General features: G+C 36.4%; 1 protein-coding gene and 1 long non-coding RNA gene across 2 annotated transcripts in view; both read right to left on the bottom strand.

Annotated features, from left to right (window-relative positions):
* The window catches only part of LOC121417876 (MAM and LDL-receptor class A domain-containing protein 1-like), a 29,639-nt gene extending 16,252 nt beyond the window's left edge, over positions 1-13,387 (bottom strand). Inside the window, exons 1-8 of the mRNA XM_041611609.1 lie at positions 13,384-13,387; positions 12,510-12,647; positions 10,934-11,056; positions 6,871-7,104; positions 5,864-6,058; positions 4,026-4,196; positions 1,601-1,783; positions 650-787 (exon numbers count right to left, since the gene is read on the bottom strand). Of these exons, the coding sequence (XP_041467543.1) occupies positions 650-787; positions 1,601-1,783; positions 4,026-4,196; positions 5,864-6,058; positions 6,871-7,104; positions 10,934-11,056; positions 12,510-12,647; positions 13,384-13,387 (1,186 nt within the window). The remainder of the gene's footprint in view (positions 1-649; positions 788-1,600; positions 1,784-4,025; positions 4,197-5,863; positions 6,059-6,870; positions 7,105-10,933; positions 11,057-12,509; positions 12,648-13,383) is intronic.
* A 376-nt stretch (positions 13,388-13,763) lies between these two features.
* Positions 13,764-19,582, bottom strand: LOC121417510. Its single transcript, XR_005970364.1, has 5 exons — positions 19,540-19,582; positions 18,433-18,526; positions 17,932-18,063; positions 15,596-15,849; positions 13,764-13,817 (listed from the first exon to the last, which is right to left on the bottom strand). It is a non-coding gene; the product is annotated as an uncharacterized LOC121417510 (long non-coding RNA).
* Positions 19,583-19,627: the final 45 nt, after the last annotated feature.

Genomic DNA, 19,627 nt, shown 5'->3' with positions numbered 1-19,627 from the left:
TTGCTGTTCTTTCTTTATTATTTTTCAAGACATGTGTGGGTAAAAAGTACTGATCTTTTTCCACCTTTTTTTACTTTTTTGGCTGAAATTTGTATTTTTCCCTCTAAAAATAACATTTTATTTCAAAATCGAAAACAATATGGTTGGGTAAAGGGTTATGTAATGGGTCATCAATACATGACACCACCACAATGTCTGACTCATTCATTATTGGCCTGGGGGTGTGGCTCAACTTGCCCCTATGCTCAACTTACCCCGCCTTCCCCTACACAATATGCACATCATTCACTCCCTGGGGAGCATTCCAGCGTTAATACAGGTTCATATGAATACAAATCAAGGTTTAAGGTTTTATTCATATCAAACATACCACATTTTTAACAATGTCACCAACTCAGTAAAACAATGATATTATACAAGACAAACAATAATATTATACAATACAAATTATTTTAGGTAAGCATATAAATAAATATCGTAGAATATGAAAAGTGTACTTAATATACCAATAGAAAAAAAAGGACTAAAATGCATTCTTGTAAATGGTTGTAATATAATGACAAAGAAAGAAAATGTGAGGTGTTGATATGGGGAGCCATAGGTAAAAGCACAGCTTGTTGGTCAAAGGCTCCAAGGAATATAGACCTACCTTCTGCCGTTCCGTATGTATGGTCAAGCTGAGGTCCAGTGGAAACTGATGTTAAACCACGGTCTCTAGTCCAGTCCAGTTCATCAGTATCCGAATTGATAAATCCGCACGCATCGTCGGGTTGGAAGTCACAGAATACTGGAAATCAACAAAAATCGAGCAGACAGCTTGGGAATAACTGGTTACCACTGCACTTTTCGTTTGTCCCTCTACCCCTTTACTCTGGAATAAAGCCCAGTCATGAATAATAAACACTTCTACATCAATGTTTAAATAAGCATTAACATAAGCGTTTTACATGGAGCCGGTGTTACGTTGTCAATAGAAATTTTCCTATCATCAGCTGCTTGACAGTCTTTTTAAAACAGTGGACAGGGAGGCATTTTGTATTGAGTCGTGCTGCATACGCATATTGATCACTATCCCTCTTCTTGTTTATTATTAAAATATACTATTATTATTTTCATATATTTATTATTATAATTGTTACTGTTATTTATTTGTTGTCATTATGCCAAGTGGATCAGCTCCACTCAGAAAACAAAATAAATCATAAAGAAACATGACATGTTACAGTGGATGCAATACCATCTCGCATCATATAGCACTTCTAAGTTAAGGAAAAACTCGATAGGTCGATCTTTTTTTTTTGCTATGAGACCGTTAGTATTGTTTCCACAGCCTTAAACCGCCTTATAACATTCTACGATTTCTACAAGTATTTCAAAATATGTTCATACGTCCCTCTTTAATGCATTAAACCTGGCAAGTACATGTACAAATCAACGGTAGAGTCTTTGATCCGAAAAATTCAAGGGTCTACACGGTCTGAATAAATCACGGACCAAACTGGCATGAAAAGAAAAAAAACAGAAATAAAACATCGGATGCAGAAAGTTTGAACAAGGGAAGCAAATCACATTCGAACATACCAGAATTTGATGAACTTACACAAAGCCGGACAAGATCCATAGACCATGATGATGTCATCGATTGCAATGTCACCATGGTAACCAGCGGCTGATACTCCCTCTATATAAACCTTTGGGTTTGTTTCTCTGGCAATGATGGCCACTCGTCCCAGATTCCAGTCGTAACCCTGTGTTCCCGATTTCGTCCAAATCACTGTTCCCTCTAGAAAACAAGATTGGAGTATGAATAAGTCTGAGAAAAACATGACAGCGTTTGAATCGAGCGGTTTAAGTATCCGCAATTCAACAGTTAAAGTAATCATGTTAATGGTAAGCTGCATTTTCCAGGTAGGTTTATAATAAATCCAGTCTAGTTTCAAACTAAATTGAATGTGACCGGTTTAATCTATGCATCACCTATTTTTATGATAATAATTCAATTCAATTTCAATTCATTTATTTGACATCCTTAAAAAAACATACAAACATAGGCCTATATACAAATATACAACAAAGGAGTAAAAAGAATTTAAATTACAATATAAGCAATAATACGAAAATAAAAATGGTAGAAATATAAAAGAAATGGAAATAAAATGCAGCGGATGTAGGAAGTCAGAAAGGCCATTGACCTGTCAAGCCGACTCCCTTGATTACTACATTATACGAATAAAAACACAAATAGAATAGCGGCCAAAAACAAAACAAACAATACTCGAACATATTGACATCAACCCCCCCCCCCACAAACACACACACATTAGATAGGCAGTTGGAATTATTTATTATACGTAGACAGTTGGTTGTGTTTCAATCTACGTTTCGATGATGAGAATGTAACAGATGACTTTAAAGTATCGGGTAAATTATTCCACAAGTTTGGCCCTTTATAACGAATTGTAGATTTAGAAAGCGTATAACGAAAGAACGGTATATACAGGTGTATAATGTGTTTGAATTTATCGTTACATAATTATTTATACTGCTATTAAATATAAAATAACTATTAAAACAAGATGGAAAAGTAGAATTTAAATTGAAATATTGGTACATGAATAAAATAATTTGCGATTCATAAAGTTCATTTAGCTTTACATTTTTTAGCTTAAAAAATAAAATCTGTGTATGAGCTCTAAAAAATGAATTTGTTATTACCCTTATTGCACGTTTTTGAATCACATATATCCTTTGGAATAAATATGAGGCACAGCCACCCCAGATAATAAGACAATAATTCAAATGTGGCAAGATCAAGGTATTATATATATTTACAAGGATGCGTAGTGGTAATTTTTTTTTTACTCTGTTCAATACTCCGATTACTCTTGAAATCTTTTTACAAATGTAATCTATGTGATATTTCCATGTCATATTTTCGTCAAGAATTACTCCTAAGAATTTTACTTGTGTGTTTTAAAAATAACATAATTTGTTTTTTTCGAAATTAATAAAAAGTTTATTGGCAAGAAACCATCGTTGAATTTTGGCTATTTCAGTATTTAATATAAAATTCATATTAAAAGGATCATTACCAGATAAAAATATTGTTGTGTCGTCAGCAAAAAGAATAAATGATAAAATACTGCTAACACTTGGCAAGTCATTTATATACATTAAAATAATAATGGGCCTAGATTAGATCCCTGAGGTACACCCATTTGTATATTGCTATATGCTGATGAATTATTGCCAATGCTCACATATTGCTTACGATTCAATAAATAACTTGTCAATAATAACAATGGAGTCCCTCTAATTCCATAAAAAAAACTATGGAATAAAATATCAAAATTAATACAATCAAAAGCTTTTGATAGATCTAAAAATATACTGATTAAAAATTCATAATAATGATAATTATGATGATAACAATGATAATGATAGTAATTATAATAGCAATGACGCAAATAATAATAGAATAATGAGAGCAATAATAATAATAAACACAAAAGAATAATCATTAAAGTCATGCATTTACATGTATATAGCCCAATCTATCAGAAATAATTTTTTCTAGGCGCACCGATAAAGCTAGCCCAGCGCTCAGTGCATTCAAGGAATCTGGGTGGAGAGGAGCACAATGTGGGAAAATACACTATGGCTGGGATTCCAACCCATAACCTGCTGATTGAAACTCGTGAGTCACAACCACTAGACCACGACTTACCATTGAAGTAAGTACACAAACTCACTTTACGTGCGCAAGTCAATATTGTCCCCAAAAGAATATTGTCTAAATTGAATAATGAAATTTGCGCAGAAAAGTAAATCGCACATTTGTTTTAACGATTTCGTAGAACTCCATATTGGCATGTTCAGTGTGGATACGTTTCCATTTTTCATTAAATTGATTCAAATGCAATATCAATTTTCTCACTGAGCTTGGAAATCACAGAAAACACATTCATAAATCAACCACATCAGGCAATGGAAATATACCAAATGATATTATGTACATTACCTACCTTCGTTTCCATCAGTGTTTCCATAGCCAACATTTAGTGATCCAACATGTGCGCCGTACATATGATACCAGAATGTAAGACACATTTGAGTTCCTACTGGTAGGTCATCACTGTACAGACGAGCTACATCTTCTGCATTGCCTGACATGGCATCAATCAATGCATATTTACCTGAAAAAATTTATATGAGCAATATCAGTGTGTGGTTTAGTAATGGGTGAAATATTGAAACAGGCCCCAGACATATGGCAAAGCGTAAAATATGACTTAATAGCAAAATCAACATCTAATTCTGATCCATTTTGACAAGATATTCTGAAATACAAAATTATCTTTTCCACTTTTTTTCGTTTTCTTTTGATTCTTGAATCTACCATGTCTAATTGATTGCGGAAAATGTGTCGGGTCCTGTACGCTCATGCCTGCCTACCATGTATTCGCCATTGATTTCGATTTCACCGACATTACAATTTTTTTTTTTTTTGGGGGGGGATGGGGGCGGCTTCTTTCGAGCAATGATTTTTAGTTGATATTTGGCTATGGCAGTCGCAAACATTTTTAATCTCTTGGTAGTTTATCAAACCAATTGTTTGCCATTGGGAAATAAATGTTGCGTTACGAAAAGAACAACTTTGCCAAGTTTTCTCAATGATCGATGCATTAACTAACGTCAGTAATGCCGGAATCCGAATTAATGATATGTACATGTAAGTGGTAAAACCCCATTGAAATCTAAGTTTTTTGTCTATGCTATTTCATTTTGTTCATGTATTTATTATTTTCTATTTATCTATTTTTTCATTTATGTATTATTACTATCATTGTTATTATTTCATTTCTTTATTTATTGTAAATACTTTAAACATAGCCAAATGAGTCTTCATAGCGTTCGAATAATATGTGTTTAAAGTCATTAAAGTACTCCTATTTTAAGTTAATACAGATCATTCTTTTACCTTTCATTTTGGAATGAAATCCCTCTAAAATTCAGATATTATTTAAAATCTGCAACAACATGTTCTTTGATATTGTCGGGGTTTCGATGGAATATGAAACAATATATTGTCACACATTTTCATCCTTCTGCAAACGTTGATTCTGTTACATGGTACATAGAACATAACTTCCCGACCAATAAATTGGTACTCAAAAGTAAGGGAACTCTGCTGGAAAATAAACATATTTTAGAGTCATCAAATTCTGCCATGTTTTAGATATATAATTGAGATTTCAGGTGATAAAATATTACATTAAATCACGTCTGTTTCTCTGGGCTCACAAGCTTTTTTTTTCATTGAACACACGGCATGAATAAGTAAATTTTGTGAAGAGGTTCATTAATTTTTAACACAATTGTAGATAAATGGCTGCATTTAAATGGCAAAAACCTCTATATAAACTGTGAAATCTTTTTTAAAAAATCTAATGCAATTGATTTATTGGTGTCGGCTATATATAAGCAACACATTATCATACTTTGTTCAATTACTAAAGGTCTTTAATGAAAGGTTTCTTGTTTTCATCTTTACCATATCGACATACACAGCAAAAACTGTGGTGTTAGCGGTGTACATAGAGAACCACACCAGTTATTTTACACCGTTGTTAAATAGGTGCTGTTAGTTGTACACCTACAGGTGTTATTACAACACCTTTCGTTATTACATTTACACTCTTTGGTGTTACGTTTGATCTCTAGGGTGTAATTTTAACACCTCAGGGTGTGATCCTCTATCAATTGGTGTCAGTTTTAACACCGCAGTTTTTACAGTGTACATGCAATGGCGGATTTAATTGAATTCATGACACGGGTGCAACATCATTCAAGAAATTCTTACCGTATGGAGTTTGAGTTGTGTGATCGGCCGAAGGGCCTGATCCAATAGTCGGTGTGCTACCATTTTGAATAGTCCAATCAAAATCATCGTTAGTTCCTTGGGTCCAGGTACATGTTGTACCCCCTTCGAAGGTGCAATCCCACGGGAGGGGTGTAATAGTAACTGATGGTATGGTAGGAGGGGTGGTAGGGGGTGCTGTAGGGGTAAAACGTTAAGATCAAAATCCTAAGAGGCAGACAAATTAGCAGCCTTTATTGATCAATTCTCATGAATGTTGTCTAACTTAGCCCAGACCAAATCTTGCCCATGGGCTATCTAGCTTGGCCTAGCTTCAACAAATGCAAAATTTAGCCTTCATGGGCTAGTGACGTCAAACGAGGCGTGTTAGCCCGTGGGCTAAGTAGCCCACCTTCGAGAATCCACAAAACCTCGTACGTACCGATGGAAAATTACCTCAGCCTTACAGTGCTTATCAAAACTAAGGAAAATGTAGTTCGTACCTGAGGTCTTCATTATCAATTAAGTTGGGTCATGAGTTGTGAAAGAGGTGCAAGTAGGGTATGGATAATAGCCGAATTGTTCCTATTTCATATTAGTATATTTTAAGTATGATATTCAATACTCCCGGGACTATCAGCCCTTGAAAATTGCTTTACATTTCTTTTTGAAACACACATTATAGATACGAAATACCTAGATTTTTATTCGAAAACGATCGTAACTGTAAAAAAAGTTCTAATTTATGCAGGCCACATTCCTGCTTATTGTGTAATCAATTATAACTATTTGAGCTGGTCGTGTTTTTTCGGAGTTTATCACAAATAATTAAATTGATGTACCCTTCTTTCGTTACTAAACAGTTTTATCAGTACATTGCTTTAAAATTGTCCCGTATCTTTTTGAAAAGAGAGATCTTGTAAAATATGGCATTCACTTTGTTTCTAAAACGAAGACAGCTCTTTAAAAATAAACCTGAATTAAATCGAATTGAATATTTGATTACTTACGGACATATTTACAGTCATGATCCAAATATTCTAAATCATCCAGGGCAATATCGCCAGTATAGCTTCCTTGGTTAGAATGGTCGATCGCTTGGAAGAATATCTTGTGATAGACACCCACAGATGTATCAACCTTCGCTGGTATCCAAGCTGTTCCTTGATCCCCTTCCTTACTCCAAATGAGATCTCGTTTGCCAGATGACAACTCTTCCGTATAAACATTTAGATTTCCTAGTTCTGTACATAAATGGTAATACAAATGATTTCCGTTGGTCTTGAATGATTTTTTAAATCATTTGGTATTGAGCGATTCATGTTTCGTCGTACCGGACAATTTGACATCTCTTTGACATAACAAGTGGAATGCCTCTGGCGGTCTCACCTGCATCACGCGATTTAATATAGAAGCAGTGCAGCCTTTGAAAACGTCTATAATATAATTATTTACAAAAAACACAATTCATATCATGATACAATACTACGTTCATTGACATTTGACCTTGATCAGTCAAGGAAACTCCCGCTTTTGCGAGAGCGACAGAATCTCGAATAACGGGGATTTGTGGTCGCATGACGTAATCTTTTAGGATCTCACCGAATAGCTCTCTTGTACAAAGTGAATGGGGTTTTCTGATATACCCTCACTAAAAAATTCATATAAAAAAAGCACCACGGTGGCGGATTTTTATTTTCAAATATGTTAAAGAAAACTAAATTTCTCATCTATATTCGAAAAAAGAGAATTTGCCACCGTGGTGCTTAGATGCTATTGAGGAAAGAAGACACATTTATGATGAAAAAATGCAAGGAAAAGTTCTCGTAAGAGGACGTTAGTCTCTGCGTTCAGCCTTTGTGCCGCGATACTCCGCTGCATGTTGTAGCCGAACGTGTGGTGTGTATGTGTGTCCTGCGTGTACAAAGTATGCATAGAGCTATGGTACTACCATGGACCTTCCATGATCATGCTGAAAGTTATTTTGGGTACGGCATTACATAATATCTGATAAGAAAGACTTGGAAAATATATTCGTTCCCATGGTATAACCTCTAACCAGCTCTCCGGCGGTTAGTGCTATCATGGGCTAAATGGAAAATGGACATATGCAGTTCTTGCAATAATGTTCATAATCTAAACCATTGATCTCACATCTATTCACTGCTAGCATGGATCATGTCGAATGGAAAATGGTCATGATCATAATGACATGACATGGCATCTTAATATTGCTTTTAACTCATCTGGGCTGGACGTTTGGGAGAAGTTTGGACATGGATCGAGCTGACAGGCAGACTTTTATAACGCACTTTATTTGGTGACCGCTAGCCCCAAAACTTTGCAGTATGTTTGTTTTGAAGGTGAATACAGTATACTTTTTTTCCAATTCGTTGGCTCCGTCAACCAGCCAATGATTGTTTTACGACGTACATACCTGTATTTGGCATGTTTTGAAATTGCATATCGACTTAATAATTTTCATGACTTCCGCCGGCACTAGTGGAAATAATATTATAATTCATTGATCATGGATTGTGCAGCAGATCATAAGCTGAAGATGAATGCTCAGGAATTAACATGAAAGTTGGATATTACGGATATACATGACGGTGGATCCAAAAATATGGTCTAATTACGGCACATTTAACGTCCGGATTAAGGGTAAGTGATGAACGAAAATCAAATTGAATGCTTGACAATAGATGAGAGAGAGAGAGAGAGAGAGAGAGAGGCAAATGTTTTATGCAATGCACGGTTGTATACATGCGTACACATTTTCACTGTTCTTACCGAGTATTTCGCACACATACATAAGGGTCTGAAAACAGCCGAGAAAGACTACACAGGGCGAAGGTTTTCAGCGGTGATTCACGCTTCGGTGAACGCAACTATCTCGAAAAAGGGACTTTACAAACGATCTCGGAAAACCGGGAGTTTCCCTGACTGTTGATCATGTGACCTAAAACTTTTCAGTGATACTTGATTACCCCTATATCCATATTTTATACACTATATCTATAAAGTTTGAAAGTTATGACAGCAATCTAATAATTTCCTCTAAAATGGCCAAAGTTCAATGACCTTGAATGAACTTTGACTTTGGTCATGTGACCTGTAACTCGTATGAGATGTTCAGTGATACTTGGCGACTCCTGTGTCTAAGTTTTATGAACTAGACCACTATACTTACAGATATATGATGGTAATTCAACAAATACCCCCAACATGGATAATATCCATTGACCTTTGACCTTGGTCATGTAACCTAAATCTTGCACAAAAAGTTTGATACTTGGTTACTCTTATGTCCACGCTTTATTAACTAGACCAAAAGACTTTAATTCAACAAATACCCCAAACATGGCCTAGGTTCATTGACGTTACATGACATTCACTTGATCATGTGACTTGAAAATCACACAGGATGGTAAGTGATACTTGATTACTCTTATGTCAAAGTTTCATGAGGAAGATTCATAAACTTTCAAAGTTATGATAGTAATTCAACAGATACCCCCATTTGGCCAAAGTTCATTGACCATTAATGACCTTTGACCTTAATCATGTGACGTGAAACTCATGCAGGATGCTCAGTAATACTGACTTAACCTTATGTCCAAGTTTCATGAACTAAGTCCACGTACCTTTTAAGTTTTGTTCTCGTTTCAAACACTTAACCTTAGGTTAAGATTTTGATGTTGATTCCCCCTACATGGTCTAGGTTTATTGACCCTTAATGACGTTTAACCTTGATCATGTGACATGAAACTCAGGCTTTATGGCCAAGTTTCATGAACTAGGTCCATATACATATTAAGTTATGCTCTCATTTCAAAAACTTAACCTTCGGTTAAGATTTGGTGTTGACGCCCCCGCCGCCGCCGTCGGAAAAACGGCGTCTGTAAAAAAAACCTAAATAACATATTTTCTGTTTGACGGTTAATGTCAATTATAGACAGAAGGGGAACTAGAGCCGAGTCTCAGTTGACTCAATGCTTTATAACTGAATTGAAGATAATGATATGATAATATGGTTCCCTTCTATAGTGCAAATGCATATGCTCATCTTCGCTTAGTGCTATATACCCCGGCTGCAGTAATATTGGCACTAAAATATTCAAGATTAAACCCTATCGGGTATACCCATTTACCACATTCTAAAACATTGAGTCGGAAATTATACAACACTGAGTAGAAGTGAACATGCTTATTTCTTGGGTATTTTCCCCCAATATTGGCTAATATGCATGTTTTAAGGGTAAATTTTAACGCAACATTGCGTAAAATTTACAAAATATCTTCTCTTTTTTACCAAACAAACATGCATGTTCCCATCTTACCTATTATTGGGTGAATTGTTTAGGGTGCATTGGATCGAGTGCAGCAAAGTTTAGGTAAATTTCCTGCTAAATTTAACACCCAATGGCTGGGAATCGAACCAACGTCTTTCTGATTGAAAGACGAGAGCCGTAACCACAAACCCCCACAAACAGAATTACAGAGTCGCATGGGATAATGACAAAAAGTCAAGATAGAAAAACAACAAACAATTGTTTCATTTCGACTCAACATATCATGTTTTGCACATATACAGTGATGACCTTACAAATCAATACAAAGGACTTCAATGGTCATGCCAAAGAAATAGGGGAATTTTTTTTAACAGTGAACAATTTGATAGTCATATTACGCATGATGATCAGAGCCCAATCAATCGTGACTCTACGGGAATCCATCAGTGTCATTTTTTTTCTGCAGGAAATGTGCAAAATGTCATTTATAAACAAAGGAAAACACCCCGAACTGTCAAGAAATCAATGAATTCATTGATATACATTCAAATCAACCTTTTTTTGAGAAAAAAAAATGCATTTTATACATTTAATTTGCTGGCTCTCAATAGTTACGATTGATCGGATCAATTCCAAGTCTTTTTAAGCCAGGGCACAGATGTCGCAAAACCGTAATTCTATGGAATTGCCAAATTGTACATGAACCATAAGAGAATATTAACAAAGATGTTTTTTTTCAAACAGAATTTCAGCAGTGGTTGACTCTTGGTAAACTTACCCTTCCCATACATGTGATACCAAAACGAGAAACATCCATCGATTTTTGGAGGGAAGCCAACCGACTCATATATCGCCTGGTAGTCACTGTGAGAGTTGGTTGATTCTATATAAATGTAATGACCTATAACAAGAAAAGAATACAGTACATATTTTTAATACAAAACCCCTCTAGATTCTTGCCACCTGGGGGTCTGCCTAGCGTTTCATCAACATTTTCGAACGACAAGTTGTCAAATCTGGCAATTTTCCTTGAATATGATTGGCTGAGAGGCAATGTTACCATAGTAACTGTCGGATAAGACAGGACTTGTCGGATAAAAAGTCTGACAAGTCCTTTCATGAAATACTCCCCTGATTGGATGAATGTCGGTCGTATGACATTCAGATAAATCAGCGGATGCATACTGACGTGTCTCAGCCGTGCATCACAATGCATACTACGTATAATGGTGGACGAATTTGTTCGAATACAAAGCCGTGAGGCACCTCTAGCCCCTTTCGTCATATTAAGGGGAACATAGAGTAAATGTCGACATCCCTGAATCAGAGGCCAATATCTCCATTAGGTACAATTGCCCACTTGAGTATGTAACTTGCAGCACCGACTCGTAGAATATTCTGGTCCAGCCCCCTGTGTTCATTCAAGGCCACCATTTCATCCAAGCTCTTAGCCTAATATGGCGGTGTCCAACACCTTTATTGATTAGCCGTGCCGTACAGAACAGTGTCAAAGAGTCTGAGCACAGTGTGGTTTTGAGAAAATGTTTTTCACACTGGTATAATGCTCAAATTCAACAGTGTGATGATATTTTCACACTGTGGACACATCGACAGTGTGACGGTTCCCAGTGTGTTCACATCGTCTACTGTATGTGGATATGTGATTCAGACTGTTCAAATGCACAGATTTCTCACGGTAAAGGTGTTTTCACAGTGTTTTCCGCAGGTTATGTTAAGAAAATACGAAGTAGAAATGCTTTCCATTATGATAAAGTTATGTGTTTTCATCGTGATGACGGAACATGTTTGTTTATTTTAATGTTATTTTAAAAACGAACCAAAAAAAGCCAAAACACTAAATTTGTTTCCTTTTGTCATTGAAATGTTGAAATAAGTGCCAATAAAAACCCCCATATAAATGACTCCATAGATATATGATCAGCAAATAAAATATGACACTCGAATGTCATACTTTGCTATAAAGGAGAATTTATAAAGTTATTACCTTAATAAAAAAAATTAAGAAATTTTGTTTTGAATAAGCCAGGATTTTAATTGATTGTCTTGGATAACTAATGCGGGTGAAATTTCATTCGTATGCTTTGCATGCATTTATTGGGCACAAAAGATATAAAAAAAAGACATATGGAAAATTATCAGCTTCCGCTTTTGTTTTGAATCTATATTTTTCTGTTAAAACAAAAAAAAATACCTGAGTTAAAAAGTTGTTGATACAACGTTAAAAATTGCATTTTTTAAAGTAAGCTAAATTTTTCCTTTCTATTTGCAGTGTGAGTGAACAACCTGCTCCCATAATCATGATAATAATTTTGTTTAAAATAATCAATACTTACCTAGTGGGGTACCAAGTGTATGGTCATTGACCGGCCCTGTACCACTGCTTGGTGTACTACCGGTAAGTAAAGTCCAATCAAAATCGTCGTATTCAACATTGAACCAATCACATATAGGCTCCTCGAATGTGCAATATCCTGTAATGTGCAATGTTCGGTTTGATAAATGGTTGAATATAGCGTTACTACTTTGAAAGAGGTAAAATCTTCTCTAAGAAAAATAGCACATGTAGACTAAATAAGATATCACGTAAACCTGCTTTGTTTAATACAAACGTAGTTCGTATCCTTGAACACGAACAACCGTTTTTTTCTTAAAGTAATTAAAGGAGTATAAATTATGAACAAACAACTACCTAATTCCCACTCTTGGTTAAATTTAGTTTCACATCGAAAATTGACGTCAGATACAGGGCCTTGTCCGATGTCTAATTTCACTTAATGCATAGGATTAGTCCAAGACTTTACAAATCGTGTTTTTTTCATCATCGTCAAGGTACGCCCTATTTTACGCGCGCTTTGACCGGATATAATGGCGCAGTGGTTGATTCCCGGCAGAGTCGGGAAAGACTCTAAAAATGGGACATTCTTCCACACTGTTTTGCCATTATGTTATGCATAGCCCGATAAACGTCCATTTTTTAGGAGTTGCAATGGCTATCCAGGGTAAATTCAGAAATATTGTTCTTATTAACACAGTTTGAAATGCGGCGGGAAAAGCAGGGCGCTAAGATATGGTTTTCAATGTAAAATAAACTTATGTATTTCATTCGAAAATCTGGAATACATATTTCACAGGACAAGAATATTCATGAGAAATCTCCTAGTATTCCGAATTCGAGCTGATACAAAGCGAAAATCAGCTTAATCTAACCCATATTTGACTTTCCGTATCACATGCTTCCATACGAGACTGCACAGCAAAAACTGTGGTGTTAACCGGTGTACATAGAGGACCAAACCAGTTATTTTACACCAGTGTTAAATTGGTGGTGTTCATTTTACACCCATAGGTGTTATTACAACACCTATTGTTGTAACATTTACACTGTTTGGTGTTATGTTCAATCTCAAGGGTGTTTTTTTAACCCCTCAGGGCGTGGTCCTCTATTGAAACCAATTGTTGTCAGTTTTGACACCACAGTTTTTACAGTGTGTGTGACTGCCTTTTTAATATGAAACCCTACAATCACTAAGACTTGACAAGCGATACCTACCTAGTGGCAGACATGCCCCTATGTCTATCCTAACTTCATCAAGCGCCATTTTGGATCCTGGGCTGGAACCTACGGTGCCCTTAAAAGCAGCCTGTATAGGGAAAGAACAATTCAACAATAATAATAATATGCAAATTTTTATATAGCGCTTTATACAAATGTTTCTAAGCGCTGCATACTATTTCCCCCGGCTTTAGCACGGCTACCCTGATCGGGCGCATCAAGCATTCAAGGAATTCCTTCCTACTGGGTACCCATTTACTACACCTTGGTCGAGAGTGGCAAATGTAGATAAACGCCTTGCCAAAGGACGCTACTGCTGTGATGGGATTTGAACCCCGGACCTTGTGGTTCACAGTCCGGAGACTTATCCACTAAGCCACGTCACCTCTACAATGCAATTATCATCAATTGATTGTTCCTTACAACCTCCAGCAATCTGCCAATAAACCCACGAAAATCACCCTCTGCTTATATGTGATCAGGAAAAGGTGAGTTTAAACGCAAGTCAAAATATCAAGCGCTCTATTTGGAATTACTTCCAGTAAGTATAATAGAGCCTTAAATACACTTATTATTGGGATGAAATGGATGATATATAAATTCAAATTAGCCGGAATTTTTTTATGCCACAGAAAATCCTCAACGATTGAAAGAATTATTTTTTGTACGAAAAGGCTATTTCATGTGAAAATATGAAGTAAGTAAGTATGTTTTAAAAAACGTTGGTCAAATTTTATCAATCTTTCGACTTAATGTCGAATGATATTCGCCATTAAATAATCATTTGTAATTACTTAGCATGTGAGAAAGGTTCATCAGTCGTTCCTAAAGTTCCTCTTAACACACAACCATCTGTTGAATTATATCATTGTTTCTGCCTATCAGGGTTTGGACTGGAATCATCCCCTTGAGAGAGTTACTAGATTTGTTTATCTTTCTTTTGCTTGTCCGGGGGGGGGGGGGCACTTACATTGACGAGTGGATACCCTGCGCGACAAAAAGCACGTAAAAAGGATGTCTTTTTCACGATAGGGCACGTTACGTTCGTAACGTGATAAGGGTGTCAAAAACACGAAAATTATGAAAAAAGGGTATCTATTTTGCTAGGAAAATTACGTGTTTAGGGTCGAATTTGCGGAGATGATTAAACAAAATTAAAATGTTTTATAAAGGATGTCCTTTTTTGCACCAACACTTCGTGTTTTGAGTCCGATTTGCGCGAGGTGTAGAAGGTGGGGTCGTACTAAACCAAATAAGGTAAAGCCGACGACCAAAGGACCCGTAACAATAAAAAATTCCTGTACTTGTTTAGGGGTTCATTTCAGGAATAGTCGGAGTATCGATTTGTTTCCTATACTTGTTAAGGGTAGGGTTTCACACGCCAATACTTGTTTAGGGGTGCATTTTCAGAATAAGGAAATTACGTGTTTAGGGTGCTTTTCGAGACCCCATGGTCGCGCATGGTATCCACTCGTGAATGGAAGTGCCCCCCCCCCCCGGGTTGTCAATAATGTTGAAAATACCTAAGCAGTAAGTGTTTGCTTACTAGAGGTAAACTAGACAAGGGGGTCGTTCCATAATGGTTTTTGTAACCTTTCTTACTAAAAGTGGTATTTGCCATTAAATGTGATTATTTAGCGTGTAAGAAAGGTTCACCAATCGTTCCTAAACTTCCTCTTAACTCACAAACATCTGGGGAGTGTTTCATGAAAGGATTTGTCAGGCGCTTTAATCGTCATTTACTGTTTTTTCCGACAGTTACCATGGTGACAATGACTCTCAGCCAATCATTCTCAAGGAAAGATGCCAGACTTAACCACTTGTCAGACGAAAATGTTGATAAAACGCTATCCCAGACGACCGTACCTGAAAACTATTGGCGTCGGTCACCGTACTGCTTCCGAACCTCCAGCCCGTAACACCTTCAGGGGGTGCAGCCCATAATGGATCTGAATAGGTTCCAGATTGGCGAGAATGAACGGTGAGGGCGCCAACTCCATCATGGTAATACCAAAACCGAAGACAATGAGGAATTGATGTCAGGGTGTAAGTCGGGCTGAATAGGATAGCAGTCTGGCCGTCAATAGTGTTCGTTGTGGTGTCTAGCCAAGCGTAGTACCCTATCGCAAGGCAGATACAAAAGATATTAAATAATATAATTCATCACTCTTTTGCTTAAAGAACGTCATCATTATAGAAATAGTTGTACTATATAAAACAACTAAGAGTCATGTCAATAGGATAGCAGTCTGGCCGCCAATAGTGTTTGTCGTGGTGTCAAGCCAAGCGTAGTACCCTTCCAACAAGTGTTTCAAATAATATTTTCAATCACTCTAGTGCTTAAAGAATATCATTATAAGGTGTTCAAGAACATCATTAAGAAAGTAAATGTATTGTAAGAGACAGCTTAAGAGCTGTGTCAGTGCATATGTCATACTAAATAACATATTTTTTTTAACCATGAATCATTGCTCTTAGAAGTAGTATAAAATAGTTGGTTCCCATCGATATGAATATTGCAAATGTCTAAGTATTTCATGCGATTATTACTTCTACTCTTGTTTACATAGCTCAAATATATACACCTATAATGCATTCAGAATTCTTGACTGACAGTAAAATAGTCTCGATACTCTTGATTACACAAGAAGGTGAAACTTCGGATAAACACAGTGCAAGAAGGAGGAAGAATTCTGAAGGAAAAGAAAAATAAGTAGAATGAAAAGAGGGAGAGGGGAAAAAGAGCAGTGTGAGAGAGGGGTGATGGGGAGGGGGTCAGAGGTTGGAGAGATATAGGGGATGAAAAATGCATGTATATAGGGGAGATAGAAGGAAATAAGAAAAACAAGTGGAATGCCTCTGGCCGTCTCACCTGCATCACGCGGTTCAATATAGCAGCAGTGCTGACTTTGCATACTACTCTAACTCGCACAAGATGTTCAGTGATACATGGTTACTCTTATGTCCTCTTTTTATGAACTAGACCAATAAACTTTCAGAGATATGATGGTTATTCAACAAAAAACCCCAACATGGCCAAAGTTCATTGACCTTACATGACCTGTGACCTTGATCATGTGACCTGAAACTCGAACAGGATGTTCAGTGATACTTGATTACTCTTATGTACAAGTTTCATGAATCAGATCCATAAACTTTCAAAGTTATGATGGTAATTCAACAGATACACCCAATTCGGCTAAAGTTCATTGACCTTTGACCTTGGACATGTGACCTGAAACACGCACAGGATGTTCAGTGATACTTGATTACTCTAATGTCCAAGTTTAATGAACTAGACCAATAAACTTTCAAAGTTATGATGGTAATTCAACAGATACCCCGATTCGGCCAAAGTTCATTGACCCTAAATGACCTTTGACCTTAATCATGAGACCTGAAACTTGCACAAAATGTTCAGTGATGCTTGATTACTATTATGTCCAAGTTTCATGAATCAGATCCATAAACTTTCAAAGTTATGATGGGAATTCAACAGATATCCCCAATTCGGCCAAAGTTCATTGACCCTAAATGACCTTTGACCTTGATCATGAGACCTGAAACTTGCACAAAATGTTCAGTGATGCTTGATTACTATTATGTCCAAGTTTCATGAATCAGATCCATAAACTTTCAAAGTTATGATGGGAATTCAACAGATATCCCCAATTCGGCCAAAGTTCATTGACCCTAAATGACCTTTGACCTTGGTCATGTGACGTGAAACTCATGCAGGATGTTCAGTGATACTTGATTAACCTTATGTCCAAGTTTCATGAACTAGGTCCATATATTTCCTAAGTTATGATGACATTTCAAAAACTTAACCTCAGGTTAAGATTTCGATGTTGATTCCTCGAACATGGTCTAAGTTCATTGACCCTAAATGACCTTTGACCTTGGTCATGTGACATGAAACTCTGATAGGATGTTCAGTAATACTTGATCAACCTTATGGCCAAGTTTTATTAACTAGGTCCATATACTTTCCAAGTTATGATGTCATTAAAAAAACTTAACCTCAGGTTAAGATTTGATGTTGACGCCGCCGCCGCAGCCGCCACCGCCACCGCCGCCGCCGCCGCCGTCGGAAAAGCGGCGCTTATAGTCTTACTTTGCTTCGCAGGTGAGACAAAAATAAAACAGAGAGAGACAAAACGTAGCAAACGGAGAAAGGGAAAAGGAGAGAGTTAAGATACCTGTGTTGACCCCAGTTGTACTATCAATTGGGATATCCGAATTATCTTTTCCTCGAGTTCTCTTCCAATCAAAGTCATCTTGAACAGTCTCCTGTAACCAGCCGCAATAATCCGTCTCGAAGGAACACTCCTCTAACGAATTAGTAGAAGGTAGAAGAGATGATTAAATATATACTACACTGTAAAAAATGAAGTGCTAATTTAGCGTTTACAGTGCTTGTATAGTAACTGCACTACGAGTGCTGATTTTCTAGTTTAAAATGTATGTTATTTTCCAACCAATAATAACCTGCCCGAAATGTCTGAATCTGTAATGGTGATCCTTACTGCGGGCATTTTCATCTTAGATTATATGATTATAGACCGTATCATAAATAATATTTAGAACGAGTTGAAGGTCAAATACTATATGAGAATAATTAGGCATGATTTCAAATATTTAATCACGAATCATTATTTGCAACAACTATAAACACCCTGCTCTAAGAGTTAAGTACTTACGAAGGTGGGGGCAAACCGATGTATCGTCAAAGGATATATCATCAATGGCAATATCGCCGTACCCACTGGAACCACGATACGCGTTGAAAATAAACTGAAACGAACAAAAACAGGTTAGAAACACGCATGTCAAATTTGTCATGCATGGCTTCCATAAGGAATAATGCTATAACATTTTATATTTATAGGGTTCGGGGCTAATCAAAACACAAATTCAGTGATCCTTACCCTTTCATTGACAGTGCAGGAAGAGATTCTTAATTCCAGTGCCACATTAATGTATTGATATTAGTATGAAATAAATATTATTGCCAAATCAAGAGGCAGGTGATGTTTGTTTCAATGCAAACACTGTCTATATTTCATGATAAACTTCAATTGATAACAGCCGATAATTTTTTTTTTCAAATGGTTATTTCCGAGGAACTTTTGTCAAATTCAATAATAGTAAGACCTAGAAAATGATGCGAATCAAAAGCAACTATGACCTAGCTTCTGAAATCTAAAAACATACCCAAAAAATTGATTTTTATATTAAAAATTATATTATCGTCCACATCATAACTGTTATAGGGCATATGCATTCATATTAGCTAGCAATGAATTGGAATAGTGATAGGTGCATTTTTGTGGATTTACCAAAACTATACACAAGCTTTAAAATAAAAAAATCCGCTCGCTTTCGTGAGCTGGTACTGGGGATAACCGCAATACGTACAAGAAAAAAAATATCCATAGGAGTTACATTTACTTTTGTGTATGCATGTTCTTACTCTACATTAAAATCAAATCCAACTGACACCTGGTGGTGTTTCACAAAGCTGTTTGTAAGTTAAGAGGGATTTAAAGAAGTACTGGGGAACTTTTCTTTTGCACCAAATAATCACCAATGTACATTAAATGGTGAAAATCATTTACCACAAGAAAGGATCACCAGTCGTTCTTAAGGTCACTCTTTACTTAATACAAACATCTTTTTTAAAAACCTTCTGATGTACCCTTTTTGTTCCGTTTAGATAGCACTGCACACACACTACCACACTTTCGCCACTGACGCAACGATTCAATCAAAATCAGCGCCAAATACATTGTATCTGTTGTATTTACCCGGAAGTCATAATCGACTGTGAGATCTATTTGTCTGTACACCCAATCGTTCTGTAGCGTTCCATCTTGCCGCCATAGAGGAAGCTCT

The sequence above is a fragment of the Lytechinus variegatus genome, chromosome 6 (assembly GCF_018143015.1).
Source record: "Lytechinus variegatus isolate NC3 chromosome 6, Lvar_3.0, whole genome shotgun sequence".
NCBI classification, from domain to species: Eukaryota; Metazoa; Echinodermata; class Echinoidea; order Temnopleuroida; family Toxopneustidae; genus Lytechinus; species Lytechinus variegatus.
The sequence above is the reverse complement of the archived record's forward strand: the minus strand, read 5'-3'. Positions and strand labels throughout refer to the sequence as shown.